Below are 15668 nucleotides of genomic sequence, written 5' to 3' on the forward strand. Positions count from 1 at the left end.
ACTAAATAAGCAAAAAGAAATTTAAAAGATTTACCAGCGACTTAAACAACTTGGCGTTCATGTATAAAAGGCTGGATTCACACATGCAGAAAACGGCCGAGCCGTTCTCTGCATGTGTTATTCCAGCCTTTTATACATGAAGGGCAAGTTGCTTAAGATACTGGTAAATCTTTTTAATGTCTTTTTGCTTATTCAGTATTTCCGTTAATATTAAAAGGGGGTGCAATACAGTATATAACACAAGAAATGTCTCTAAGTCTCTGTGACCCTTCAAATTGATGCAGAGTTTTCTATTGGCCAAGTATCGATCATTGTCTTCCCAACAGAAATGGTAAAGAAACAATATCTGTCGCATAAGAATGGACAGCCACTCTGTCACGGGTGCCCATTGTAAACAGTCAGTGCTTGCTTATAAAACTGATGGACCCTACTGGATAGGTGGCAGAGATAAAAGCACTGCATAAGTATGAAGGGAAAGAGTGCAAACTTGTAGTACTTCTATACTTCGCATATATTGGAGGACATATCTAAAAACTTGCGTAATTTAGGTTGCAACAATAAAAAAAATTTAATCGCACCTTTTTTGTTTTAAAAATGTGAGGTTTTGGTTTTTAATAGTTTGTTGAAATGCCAAGTATAAAAAGCAATATATATCACATTAGAATTTATTTTAATTTATTTATTTATTTTTAACGACTTTCGCACCACTGCAAAAAGATAGTGTAAACTTTGCAACAGAATTTCCATGTAAACACAAGTATGAGCTTTTGAAAATATTCAAAAATCTACACTAAATCCAATGACACACCCGCTTTTCAACAACTGAAGTGCATCATGCAAACCTTTGTCCTTTTGGAGTAAACTCCTTTAGGGTGCGTTCCCACAGGGCGTATACGCAGCGTATTTTACGCTGCGCAAAATTTACGGCAGCAGCGGGAAATACACTGCGTATTCCTCGCTCACTATACACACAGGGCTTTCCGGCGGCAGCCCTATGTGTGTAGTGAGTTTTGGAGGCGGAGCCGCGCGTCACAGACACACCGGCACACGGCCCCGCCTCTAAAACTCACTACAGACATAGGGCTGCCGCCGGAAAGCCTTGTGTGTATAGTGAGCAAGGAATACGCAGCGTATTTCCCGCTGCTGCCATAAATTTTGCACAGCGTCAAATACGCTCCGTATACGCCCTGTGGGAAAGCACGCTTAAGGGTAGGTTCACACTGCGGAATTCCGCGAGTGGAATTACGGGCAGTGAACATTAACGTCAGTGTGAATGGGTCTTCCGCGAGACCCGTTGAAACTGAGGAATTTTAGCAGCGGACAATTCTGCCGTTGAAATTGATCTGTGCAAAGAAAGAACATGATCATTCTTTGAGCAGAAGTCCGCAAGCACTGCATAGCGCCACGTAGTCCTTCCATTTAAGTATTTTGGTGGCAACCGCCGGATGAAATCTCCACTCACGGAATTCTGTGAGCGGATATTTCATTTACATTACGCGTACATACCCTTAGAGTGTAGAGTGATTGTTTTGGGCAAAAAATCTGTGCGAAACTCAAAACTTTTTACAATGTGTCCTCCCCGGTGTTATTGTTCAGATGGGAATAGTTGCAGATCCCCTGTCACTTACAACATTTATCAATAACATGAACTGAATGATAAGCATACACAAGGCGGGGAGGCAAAATTAATATATTTTAAGTACTGAGGGACAAATGGTTGCATGAATAAGTATTGGCACCGGCCACAGGTTCTTCTACAGACATGTTTCTTGACAAGTATATGTTTTTTTGTTGTTATATAATACTTCTAAACATTATGACAATAGTAAGTGTACTGATACAAGATGCTTGTGATGCTATGGAGGGATTGGGATAAGGGACAATAGGGAGCAGAACCCAAAATGGTAAAGAAAGGGGGATTGACAAGGATTAATTTAATAAATTTAAAAAATGTTAGTTTTATTTATTTTATCACTTAGGGGGTAAACTGTCAATTTTAATTTGGTTGTAATTGAATTGAGTTGTAGTTTTGCAACATCTGGAGGTCTGCAGGTTGAAGACCACTGCCCTAGAGTTTCTTGCCCATGCCCTAATATGAATGGGGGTTATCTAAGACAGACAAATCCTTCAATAAATTACTTTTATACCCACAGAACACTGTGCCTATAGGTGGATTAAGCTTAACGTATACCTGTCATTTGCAACATAACATGTATATTTGTAATATACATTAGGTAAAAACATTTGTATATTTTTGGGTAAAAAAAAAAAAAAAATCCTGACTTGTCCCTGCAGCTGTGGACGGACAAGCGGGCTCTGGGCAGTGAGGACAAGCAGGGCTCTGGGCACTAAGGACAAGCAGGGCTCTGTGCACTGAGGCTCTATCACATGCTCCCAGCCCACACAGCAGGATTATTGACAAGCCAGGAACCTGCACAGAGCCCTGCTTGTCCTGCCTTCACTTCATGCATTTGGTCTCCGAACAGAGACACAAGCAATAGCTGCAGGGACAGCACTTTCACCTAAAAAAAAATGGAAATTTGTTTAACCAATGTGTATTACAAATATACCTGTTATCTACATTGTGTAAAAAGTTTTTGCAAACAACAGGTACACTTTTAAGTTATGAGCACTAACTCAGCAGGGAAAAGCAGTGCTCAGCCACATGCTTCTAAAAAAATAAATAAATAAATCAGTGGGGTGTCAGCACCTAAACCTTTACCAATGAATACTTCTGACATGTCAAAAGTTTTCTACAATGACAGTTACACTTAAAACAGGTCCACTAATCCTGAAGACATCAGTATATAAAAGGTGCAGTTTACAGAAAACTATACAACAGCTTCTGGAGCTATGCAAGTTAAAATAGAGATCATGGGGACAAACTTTTATAAAGTTTGAGGGGGGTGGGGGACTTATCAATGCTAAACACCAGAAAACTAGTGTAAAAAAAGTGAAAGTCTCAATTTAGTGCAAAAATGAAGGAGCTCTGCTCACTTTCTTTTTCTTCAAAACACATCAGTTGTCCTCACGCTTGTTTAGTTTTCCACAGTTTCAGAGGCAGATAGGAAAACACATGTTGCACCCCACCCCAGCACCCCTAGTTACATGCCAGATGCCATAAACTACCCCATTAAAGACAATGGGATTAGTTCTAGCATCAGCTGCGCTCAGCAATGTCACTAAAACGCTGCAGGGAAACTGAGCCAGCCCGCTAGTGGAAACTGAGCCTTAACAAAAGTTTATATTAAAATGTATGTCAAAATAGGACATTTTCATCTTTGGCATCTATGACATATCTTCAAGATATGACACAGATGTGGTATGAATATTCTTTTATATTCCACTGAAAAAGGTAAATAGAGAATAAATGGCACCCCCATCATACACTCACCCATTGTAGTGTGCTTTCATTTTAATGATGTCCTTCGTCAAATCCATTTTTGACCCCATCCTGCTCGGCATTATATTCAAGAACTCCAGCTTTATAACCTTGTCACTCGGGAGGTGTATGGTGTGAACACTTGTGATGAACAGTCACAGGAGTAGTGATCCAACCAGACTGGGCTCCTGCACAGGGAACAAACAATGAATCACTGTTTGCATTCCAATACATTTACAACAATGACACTTATCAAGATGGAAGGGTTTTTCTCAAGCTATATTTATCTTCTGTGAAACCTCCCCATTACGAAAACACATGCAGTCTAATGGTACTCAAGCTTACTTACAGGCGCAATACATTTACCAAGTATAAGGAAACCAGAATGTTTATGAACATATACAGTATACTATATAAACATAGGACTACACATGCAGCCCTGCCTATGGATATTCATAGGAGTTTACTTTTAGGAGGGTGATGAGGAGGGGGAATGGTGCTGCGCTAACTACTCATTTTTTTGCTGTCACCTACCAGACAACAATAACAGTGGTTACGTTCTTCTGCTCTGAGAAAGAATGAGGGTTAGGCTGAGTAGGTAGCTGCCTAGTGCTTCAATGACTTACAGTGTTATGGAGCATTCTATTGCAATCATTGTATTTGAGGAAACGACTTGTTGTCACTGTCATGAGTTTAAATGGGTACGCCACTGGGAAAAAAAAAAATTCTAAATCAAATGATGCCAGAAAGTTCTACAGATTTGTAAATTACTTCTATTTAAAAATCTTAATCCTTCCAGTACTTAGCTGCTGTATACTACAGAGGAAATTTTTTTCTTTTTGAATTACTTTTCTGTCTGACCACACACTGTCCAGAGCAGGATAGGTTTGCTATAAAGATTTACTCCTACTCTGGGCAGTTCCTGACATGGACAGAGGTGTCAGCAGAGAGCACTGTGATCAGACAGAAAGGAAATTTAAAAAGAAAATAACTGTATTATACAGCAGCTGATAAGTACTGGAAGTATTACAATTTTTAAATAGAAGTAATTTACAAATCTGTTTAGCTTTCTGGCACCAGTTGATTTAAAAAAAAAAAGTTTTCCAGCCGAGTACCCCTTTACAGGGGTTGTCCAGCAAAAGAAACAACCTGTGTATGGTGTTAAACAGTATAATAGAGCAACTTACTAATATAATCATCCATAGTGCACAGATCTTCCATTATCAGCTAAGCTGTGTGTGACATCACTCTAAAGGAAAGCACTCCATCCCTGCTTGTCTGCCAAGGACGAGAACATTAATGTGAACAGGGTGAGTTTATTACTTACTGCTCATTAGATTTTAAGGGAGCCTTCCTCAGATAAGACAGCGGTGATCCCGCTCTGACGGAAACTACTGTGACTGAAAAAAAAAGCATTTCCTGCTGTCTAAAAATCTACTGAGCAGTAATACAAGTACCCTTCTTCAAATTATTGGTCCCAATCTGAGCAGACAGGATGGAAGGGGGAAGAAGGGGCAGGAGCAGGCTGGTTTCAGAGACTGATTTAATCTCATAGCTATAAGCCAGACAGCTCAGCTGATAGAGGATCTGTGCAATATGGCTAATAACATATCAGTAAGTTGCTTTATTATACTTTGACACCATACACTGGTTTTATTTTGCCAGACAACCCCTAACCATACATGTTAGATAAAGGTTAGAAAATATGCTAATTTCAGTAGGATTATCTTACCATCAAAATACAAATTTGGTGGTAGGGAGGGGGCAGTGTCTTGTGGCATTATGTGTCAGGAATTGTTTTTTTTAGTGTTCATTTGTACACACGGTGAAAGAAAACCGTGGTAAATCACTCTAAAACAATACTGAAATTAAGAACAGAAATAGGTGAACAACAACAATTTGCCTCAATTAGCTGCTTATAGACCCAGTCTAACCAGTGCCCTGGCATTCAATAGAATTTCCCAGAACAATGACTGCACATTTGGGCACACTGACAAGAAAGTTTAACACCCCGGCATTAAACACATTTTGGAAGCCACACACACCTTTTAAAATAGATTCTAAGTGGTTTTTTTTTAATACGCATAACTGCAATTTACTGATAACTGATCTAGTGCTCTTAACATTTACAGCTTGGTGTATAAACTTCACTGAATAAGTCTGCATGGAGCTTTTTTTTACAGAGCTCTTAAAAGGGGTACTCCTGTGGAATTTTTTTTTAGTTTCTTAAATCAACTGGTGACAGTTGAACAGATTTGTAAATTACTTCTATTAAAAAAAATCTTAATCCTTCCAGTATTTATTAGCTGCTCAACACTACAGATGAAATGGTTTTCTTTTTGGAAAACAGAACTCTCTGCTGACATGACCACAGTGCTCTCTGCTGACATCTCACAAGGGGGCAGAGTCGTGACGTCACGTACTCCGGCCACCGTGGTGGGTGTTGCATGAGAGATTGCGGGGGTCCCCAGAGGCAGGACCCCCCACTATCAGACATCTTATCCCCTATCCTTTGGATAGGGAATAAGTCGTCTTAGGGCCAGAGTACCCCTTTAACACCAAAAAAAAAAATGTATGAATAGACAAAGGTCAGTAAATCTGAAGTTAGAGCAGCAGTTTAGTAAAAGTTTTGGGCTATGTTCAAACTGTTTTGTGCCATAATATTACAGGTAAAAAAAAAGCTGGAATTACAGATTTTTCTCTAGTGCTTATTTTTCACTTTTTTAAGTTACACAGATTTCTAAATTACTTTTATTTCAAAATCTTAATCATTTCAGTACAAGCTTCTGTATGCTCCACAAGAAGTTGGGTTGTTCTTTTCTGTGTGACCACAGTGCTCTCTGCTGACACCTCTGTCCATGTGAGGAACTGTCTGGAACAGGAGAGGTTTGCTATGGGGATTTGCTCCTATTCTTCACAGTTCCCGTCACATACAGAGGTGTCAGCAGAGAGCACTGTGGTCAGGCAGAAGAACAGCTGATAATGTAGTATACAGCAGCTGATAAGTACTGGAAGGATTAAAATTGAGAATAGTAGTAATTTATAAGCCTGTAACTTTCTGGAGCCAGCTGATATGGAAAAAATTTTTTGCACTGGAGTATCCCATTAAACTATTTCTTGGCTGTGTTTTGATGCTATTTTCAAACTACTATTTTTAATTTCAGACAGATTTTGGGCCAGATGAAAACTGAATATTAATACGCATTTGCATAAAGGAGAAAACCCTTCTTATTCTCATACTAGTCTTGATGAGTAAACATACATATGACCTAAAAGGTCCTGAGCAGACAACCAATACAACCTATATATGCAGAATTGCCATTAACATGATTGTCACTCAGCATTAATGATTCTCTTATTTTCCTAATTGCTTTTCTGTCAAAGTATAAATCGGATTAACAAGAGGAAGTCAAAAGGATTTAAACTTTTTCCATGAAATAGATGATCCAGAATTTTAAATGGAATTTTATAGCGTTTCCCCATGTTTTTGCTCCATTTTACTAGCCAAATACAAAATAAAAATTATAAAATAAAGCAACTTAGATATAAATTTTGACACTTTCAGCAAAAAAATGTAGGACAGAGCTTTCGTCACAGATCATGCAATAGGAGGGAAGTTTCTGCTGTAAGCTGCCTTCTAGCTCAAAAGCCTAAACATCACTCACTTCCCCTAAGCTAGCGGGGACAATTAATTAAAACTTTCATTCTCCAAACTAAATGTTTGCTATGGGCAACTGTCCCACTTTACTTTTGCACTAGGACGGCAAAGCGAACAACAAATTCATCCAGGATAAACAAACATTTAACCATTTTAACAGATATGAACTAGGGCCACATGATATATCGCAATATTGCCCCCTGGTAAAATTCGTGAATACTCCATGTGCTGAGGCAGCTACGTCTATGGCGGGCCGCCAACTAAATTCAAATGCTAACAGGGTGTCTGCAGCTGTTGCAAAACTACAACTCCCAGCATGCTGAGGATTGTAGTTTTGCAAGAGCAGGAGGCACCCTGGTTGGAAACACTGCTATTTAAAAAATAAATAAATAAAAAAAGGGGGATGTTCACCTATCCCTGATCCCCGTAGGTCTGCCGCAGATCCCCTTCTCCTTCATGCTCCCGGTGTTTTCTTTGCATCCTTCTTCACATACAAGCAGGACATTACAGGCCCAATCAGTGGCCGCCACAGTGTTATGTGTTAGACCAGTGATTGGCTGAGCCTGTAAGAACAGCCATGTTGGGGAGGGGTGACATGGGGACTGACGTTAAGCAGGGGGATAGATAGAGGGGGATATGTTGAATGGGGGCATTTGCATGAAATGAAAGGAGATGTGAAATGAGGGTGTGGACAGGAAATGGGGGAGAGGAATTAACCATATTATTATTATTTCACAATCACTTATCAAAATTGCAATATTTATCTCAATCACAATTGCACATTTTCCCTAAATTGTGCAGCCCTAATATGAACAGAATCAAGGAAATGGTCCTTGCCAATTCTTGTTTATTTTGACTACATGTAGATTTATTTCTAGCAGTGTAACAAATGATATTTATAATTAATTTATAATTAACACACGCGCTTATACAAATTGCTTGAGTCAAGGTTATAAACCATGAAATGCAAACATAGCGACAAGAGTCACAGAAACAATGAGATACAAGAACGGACACAATGGAAAGATGGAATTAGATCCGCGCGTTCAAGGAACGAGGTAGGAGCAAAGGGTATAATGGAATTCTGATTTATTAACACAATGCATTTCAAGGCCCGGAATGGCCTTTTCATCAGGCGTGCAACATCAAATAAAACACCTGTTAATATAGGAGTCTAAAATCAAGTAATACTAACAAAGGATAGTAATATTAATATAAAAATGTGACTATATAAAAATTATCTAGTGGTTCTTTTGATCATTTAATTCAATCCTTCTGGATATTTAATGTTAATACGTTAAACCCTGAAGGATTCACAGTTGATCAATTGTTGAAATTAAGGCAGTTTTCAGGAATAAAATCTATTATACATGGCGATAGACCACTTGTATTGCCGGCATGTACTGTTATATGCCGTGATAGACTATAGAGCATGAGTTTATTATTTATATTGTATCAGCGTTTGTTAATTATGGCTCGTAAGGTTTGTATAGTACGGCCTAAGTATTGGACTCCACATTGACAGGTTAATAAATATATTACATAAGATGAAGAACAATCCGCAGGTATCCAAATGTTTTTTTTATTCTACTCAGGGTTAGGCGGTTGCGTAGCATTTTAGCACACCGAAACGTTATGGCCGGTTTCTTAGGCATCAATGTTTTTCAGAATAGGGTCCATTAATAGAACCGGCCAGTGCCTGGATAAGATGTGCCAAATATTCTCAGTGCAGGAGTTATAATTTGTAATAAAATGTAATAGTTTGTATTTCTATTTTCAGTTTTATTATTCATAAATCTAATTTTGTTTTTTATTTTATTAAAAGCATCTTTTACTTTTTTAGGATACCCTCTCTCATTAAAACGTTCACGTAGTATATTAGATTGCATTTTAAAATCAACGTCGGAACTGCAGTTTTTCCTTACTTGCTGATGTTGGCCGTATGGTATGTTTTTAACCCATTTTGGGTAGTGGCAACTAGAAAAATGTAAAAAAAACTGTTTACGTCCACCTTTTTAAAATGGGTTCTAGTTTATATTATCTCATTGGGGTCTTTAAAAATTTCAAGGTCCAGGAAAACCATGCTCTCAGATGAGTAATTAGGAATAAAAACTAGACCCCATTCGTTGTCATTAAGAAGCGCCACAAATTCCAATGCCTCAGACTCACTGCCACTCCAGATTAGGAAGAGGTTATCTATGAATTGCCAATAAAAGAATATGTGAACCAAAACAACAAGACTGTGCGATGTAGAGGGACTCAAAACGCCCCATGTACAAATTTGCATAACTTGGGGCGAACCGAGTCCTCATCGCACAGCCTCGCTCCTGTCTGAATATATTGTCAAACGTAAAAACATTGTCGCGGAGAAAAAAAAAAATAGAGTTAATAAGGAACTCCGATTGTGTGTCACCAATGGAAGCATCCAAATCTATAAAAAAAAAAAAAAAAAAACTCTATTGCACTGATGCCCTTATTCTCTAGGATATTGGAATATAATGCAGACGTCAAGGCTTAAGAAACTGAAACCTGGAGGGAAATTTTACGGATTGGATCTCACAGATCAACTGTATAGAATCATGTAAAAATGCTGGTAGTTCAAGAACATACTGCTGGAGGAACAAGTCCACATAGGTGACTGTTTTTTGCACCTATCCCGGAAATAATAGGCCTCCCAGGGTTTTTTTTCTCGTCTTTGTGGAAATTTGGGAAGTAGTAGAAAATTGGTATCTGTAAATTGTTAATATTCAAAAATTCCCATTCCAGTTTGTTTAAAATATCATCATCATTAGCACATTGAATAAGATTATTGTATTCTTTAAAAATATGAACTTAGGGGTCCATTTCAAGTCTCATAATAATTCTTATCTGATAAAATGCGTAGGGATTCAGTAATATAATCCTGATGGTCTAATAGAACCATCCCTCCTCCCTTATCAGCAGGACGAATAATCAAAGAGTAATTTTTTAGGGTTTTCAAAGCACTTCTCTCACCCTTAGATTATCTTTAAAACTGCTCACAGGACATTCATTTATTTTTCTAAAGTCATTTGAGACCAGTGCATAAAAAGTATCAATAAAATTACCTTTAAAAAGGACAATGGATAAAATGTAAACTTTTTGTAGACTTCTACATGTTTCATAGCTGCATCAGAGGCTTCTGTGGGATCAGAAAAATCCTTCCCTGAAAAGAACCTCGCTAATGTGAGCATTCTTGTGTATTCATTGAAACCTAGGAACAATTGGAAGGGATCAGGGGTAGTGGCAGGGCAGAAAGATAACCCCTTGGATAAAAGGGATCTTTCATATTCAGATAATAAATGTGATGATAAAGTAAAAATTGTAACTAGTTTTAGTTCACCAGATGATTTTTCTTTGCTTCGCTCCACCCCTGCGTTCTAGTTTTCTTTTTAGACTTCAAGATTTAAATTGGGTATCTATTTGGGGTGGGGAATGGTTGCATATAGCAAGGAAAAAACTGCGGGATCGTACGCAATTTTGGGCTCAAGATTACAGGACGTAATTTCGCAATGTGTGCATGTACCAGATGGCAGCCTAAAAAATACATTTCTGAGATGGATGATAAATTGCAGGTAACATCTGATACTGGGGGAGATTCCACAGCATCAGGGAAAACCTCAATTTCAGGTTCCCTTTCACAAATGCTGAGCTGGGTATTGTGGACTGTCAGTAATGATGTGTTTAAAATCGCTACAGGTGAATATCAGCTGTAATTGTAATGGTCTTTGATATTTCTATAGTTTTAGTATGTTCCATCTTCTCCCTAGATACATGTACATTCCCGTTTGTTGGTATTTCCGTAGGAGATACAGATCTGGGGGGACGGTGACATCTTTCTCCTTCCCACTGATTTTTCTCTGTCTCCAGTGAGAGTTGACAATGGTTCTAGAACCCGCATGATGGTGTAGGGGAATTATTCTGATTACTCTTTTTGCCCCAGTTGTTAATATCCAACAGTTTACTAGTATTTTTCTGTGTATTATGATGTGTTGTCTATTATTGTCAGAATTAGGGGTTTTAATATTTCTAGATGTGACAGAGCATCACTGTGGAGACTATTTGACTGTGTGGACTGATCTTTTGGCCACTTCCTAATTTGACCAGTCAAATAATCCTCTTTATCCCTATTGAATTTAAAAACTTTTTTATCTATCAGTTTGGTTTCGTATTTATAGAGCCTGTTAACCAGACTCCTAAACAAACAACAAAAAACGTGGTCTCAAATGGCTGGAGGTGCTCAACCCCAAATGCGGTTGTGCATTTATACTGGGGGAGCAGATCCTGCCCTTGTAGTCCGTTGCTAAGGGCGATCCCCAGCATAAAAATGCATACAATGGAGGATGCCTGCAGCGGACTACAAGTGCCACAATAGAATCCTACACCAGATAAGTGGTGTGGATGTGTAACAATTAGAATACAATACAGGAATATGGGTGCACTACTGTGGTAGATGTTCAAGGCAGCATTAAGGTAGCACCTGTGAGGCCAGGCACCTATATCAGCCAACTCAGGTGGGGCTTGCAGCTTGCCTCCCTCCTCCCATTGCATGTGTGCTCAGTCACGCTGGAGGGTATCTGGGAGGAAGTTGTGAGTCGACCGAATGCTGCCGTAATTGTCCACTGGCCCCTGTTTTGCTTATCAAGCACAGGTAGGATTAGCGTAGGTCTCGCACCATCTTGAGAAACCTTGGCGTTGGTGTGCGGGCTCTGGTGTGTCCTTCATATAAGGATACACTGGCGAATGTCTCAATTTTAACATCAGTGTTGAGGGATAGCCAATGTCATTATATACATCTACCACAGTATTGCACCCATATTCCTGTATTGTAACCAGACTCCTATCCAGCTTAAATTTTTTTACTGCATCTTTGAATATGGAGAGCTGTTCCATCAGAATGTTAGCCTCGGTGGTAAATGTGGAGAGAAGGGTCTGTCTCTTGGCCAACACCCGGGACAACATCTCAGCCAAACAAGCCTCCATGTATCCCCCCCCCCAAGCTTCTGTAAATATGGAGCAGTTTTTAAACGACGATTCAAATGGCATACGTAATCCTCTGGGTGCCACATCAAAAAAATAAATAAATACGTACATCACTGCTTTGTTGGATTACTGATTTACATACAATTTCCAATCTTAGAAACAAATCAGCCATATGGCCAATATCGGCAAGTAAGGAAAAACTGCAGTTCCAACGTTGATTTTAAAATACAGTCTAATATACTACGCGATCGTTTTACGAGAAAGGGTATCCTGATAAATTAGAACCACTAGATAACTTTTATTCATATTTTTATATTAATATTACTATCCTTTGTTAGTATTACTTGATTTTATGTTTATATGAATGTGTATCCCTAAGGTGTATCCCGAGAAGGGCGCATTTGTTCCACCGTCACGTCCATTGCAGCGACGCGATTTTAGACTCCTATATTAACCAGTGTTTTATTTGATGTTGAAGGCCTGATGAAGAGGCCATTCTGGCCTAGTTAATAAATCCGAATTCCAATATACCCTTTGCTCCTACCTCGTTTCTTGAACGCGCGGATCTAATTCCATCTCTCCATTGTGTCTGTCCCTGTATCTCCTGCAAGCCATTCCGGCATGGGAAGCCTGCAGCAGCCAGCCTGCACTGATTGTGCTGTTTCTATCCAGTGTTGTGCCTCGGACATTGCACAACCGAACAAGGTGAGCGTATTACTCACCTATTTGCACACTTTATTATTGGTCCTGCACATTGAAGCGCTCATACTTTTTGTCATATAGGAAAACGAAGAGGGAAAACCTTGAGTTAGGCTGGGTCCACACTACGTTTTGTCCCATACGGGAGCGCATACGGCAGGGGGGAGCTAAAAGCTCGCGCTCCCGTATGTGACCGTATGCGCTCCCGTATGCCATTCACTTCAATGAGCCGACCGGAGTGAAACGTTCGGTCCGGTCGGCTCATTTTTGCGCCGTATGCGCTTTTACAACCGGACCTAAAACCGTGGTTGACCACAGTTTTAGGTCCGGTTGTAAAAGCGCATACGGCGCAAAAATGAGCCGACCGGACCGAACGTTTCACTCCGGTCGGCTCATTGAAGTGAATGGCATACGGGAGCGCATACGGTCACATACGGGAGCGCGAGGTTTTAGCTCCCTCCTGCCGTATGCGCTCCCGTATGGGACAAAACGTAGTAAGGACCCAGCCTAACATCAGCTTTTCCTTGTAAACAAACCAATTGTTTCCATATAATTAAAATTGGTTGCAGCAAGAAACTGCTCGTTGTTACATAGTAAAGTATCCAAATTGTAAAGGGAATCTGTCAGCGTTTTTTATCCCTTAAAACTGCTGACCTGTTCTATTGTTCTATATAAATGACAGGAAGAAGAGTAGAACATTCTTAATAAGAGGTACTCCGGTGGAAAACATTGTTTTTAACTTTCTGGAACCAGTTGATTAAAAAAAAACAGATTTGTAAGTTACTTCTATTAAAAACAAATCTTTATCCTTCCAGTACTTTTTCATTAGCTGCTATATAGTACAGAGAAAGTTCTTTTCGGATTTTTATTTTTATTTTTTTCCTGTCCACAGTGCTCTCTGCTGACACCCCTGTCCATATGAGGAACTGCCAAGAACAGGAGCAAATACCCATAGCAAACATATGCTGCTCTGGACAGTTCCTTATACATACAGAGGTGTTAGAAGAGAGTACTGTGGACAGAAAAAAAAAAAATCCCAAAACTAAAAGAACTTTCTCTTTACAAATCTGTTTAATTGACTGGGTTCACATCACATTACTTTTTCCCATACTGATCCAGAAATTGATTTCCAAGCGGAATCTGCAGAAAGAATAGACAAGTGTATTCTTTCTGCGGACGCCGGGATCGGGATTTCCACAGCAGAAACTTCTGCCACAGGAATGCCGCAGTGGCAGTGCAGCAGAATCCCATTGAAATAAATGAGACTCTGCTGCAGTGAAATGTCCATGCTGAATCTGCAAAAGAATTGAACAGGTTTAATGTTTTTTGCGGACACCAGAATCAGGATTTCCGCTGCCGATGTTCATGTCACAGAAATTCTACCGTGTGAACAGAGCAGCAGAATCCCACTGAAATAAATGAGACTCTGCTGCTGCCGGATAGCCGTGCGGAATATTCATGCGGAATTCCACACATTCTTCTGTGTGGAATTCGGCAGAAGAATTTGGACCGAAATTATGCTGTAATTTACTGCTAATTGATTTCAACTGTGTTTTACAGTCACCTTTAGAAAGCAGAATTTCCACATTGCATCTAACTATGAGACTAATCTTATATTTTGTGTAATTCCATGATGGAATCCCATTAAAATCAATGAGGCTTGAATTTCAGCAGAATTCTCTGTTTAGTAACACAGAATTTTGCTGCAATTCTGCAGCGTGACCATACCCGAAAAAGGGAGGTGGAGATTGCATTTAGGTGGCAGCATTGTGTACATGGTAGTAGAAATACAGATATTTACACAAGGGACAAGTGAACAGAAAATTTATAGGTGGCACAGCATTGACCCACTGGAGGAGGCAGACAGGCTCACAGATTGCAGGTACACAGCCAAGGCCCTTACTCTGCTGTGCACAGCACTAGCTAAACCCTCTTCCCTCTACTTCTGCTCTGTCTTGGTCTCTTTGCTACTAGAGACTGAATAACCCTAACAGGCAGTTGACAGAAAATGCAGGAAAGTAAGGCACATAGTGGGCAATATTTTATAACTTGTTTCAGGGGATAAGTAATTTTTTGGTAAATAAACATTTTTACAAATAGGTTCAAAATCATATTTCACATGGAGGAAATGAACAGGTATCTGTGGAGAGAAGGGTCGGCCATTTATAGGTGGATTGTAAGGAGGCCACCATAGACCATGGTTGTGTGTTTTTTTTTCTCCCTTAAGCCTCTTTTACACAGGAGGAGTATTTTATTCCGTATTTTGCATCAGTGTCTGTGAGCCAAAACTAGGAATGGGTGCAGTGCAAATATTTTCACAACAGTTTTTCTAAGTGTAGGTACCACTCCTAGTTTTGGCTTCCGAATATTGAGCAAAATACTGACTGAAATACTGCTGGGTGAAAGGGGTTCCTAAACACTGAGCCCAGATGCTAGCTTAAAGGGGTACTCTGCCCCTAGACATCTTATCTCCTATCCAAAGGATAGGGGATAAGATGTCTGATCAAGGGGGTCCTGCTGCTGGGGACCCCCGCAATCTCTGCTGCAGCACCCCTCTGTCATTACTGCACAGAGCAAACTCGTTCTGTGCGTTATGAAAGGCGATACAGGGCCGGAGCATCTTAACATCCCGGCTCCGCCCTTCATGATGTCACGGTCCGCCCCCTTAATGCAAGTCTATGGGGGGGGGGAAGTGACTGCCGCCTCTCCCATAGACTTGTATTGAGGGGGCGGGTCTTGACGTCATGAGGGGCAGAGACAGGATGTCACAATGCTCCGCCCCCTGTATTGCCCGTCGTTACGCACAGAGCAAGTTTGCTCTGTGCAGTAATGACAGAGGGGTGCTGCAGCCGAGATCGCAGGGGTACCCAGCAGCGAGACCCCCGCGATCAGTCATCTTATTCCCTATCCTTTGGATAGGGTATAAGA

At 40.0% G+C, this 15668-nt stretch overlaps 1 protein-coding gene across 1 annotated transcript in view; it reads right to left on the reverse strand.

Annotated features, from left to right (window-relative positions):
- Positions 1-15668, reverse strand: part of PRKCZ (protein kinase C zeta) — a 283121-nt gene that overhangs the window by 255352 nt on the left and 12101 nt on the right. The window contains exon 2 of the mRNA XM_056543983.1: positions 3395-3570. Coding sequence (XP_056399958.1) covers positions 3395-3465 — 71 coding nt within the window. The 5' untranslated portion in view covers positions 3466-3570. The remainder of the gene's footprint in view (positions 1-3394; positions 3571-15668) is intronic.

This window comes from Hyla sarda, chromosome 10 (assembly GCF_029499605.1).
Source record: "Hyla sarda isolate aHylSar1 chromosome 10, aHylSar1.hap1, whole genome shotgun sequence".
Classification (NCBI taxonomy): Eukaryota; Metazoa; Chordata; class Amphibia; order Anura; family Hylidae; genus Hyla; species Hyla sarda.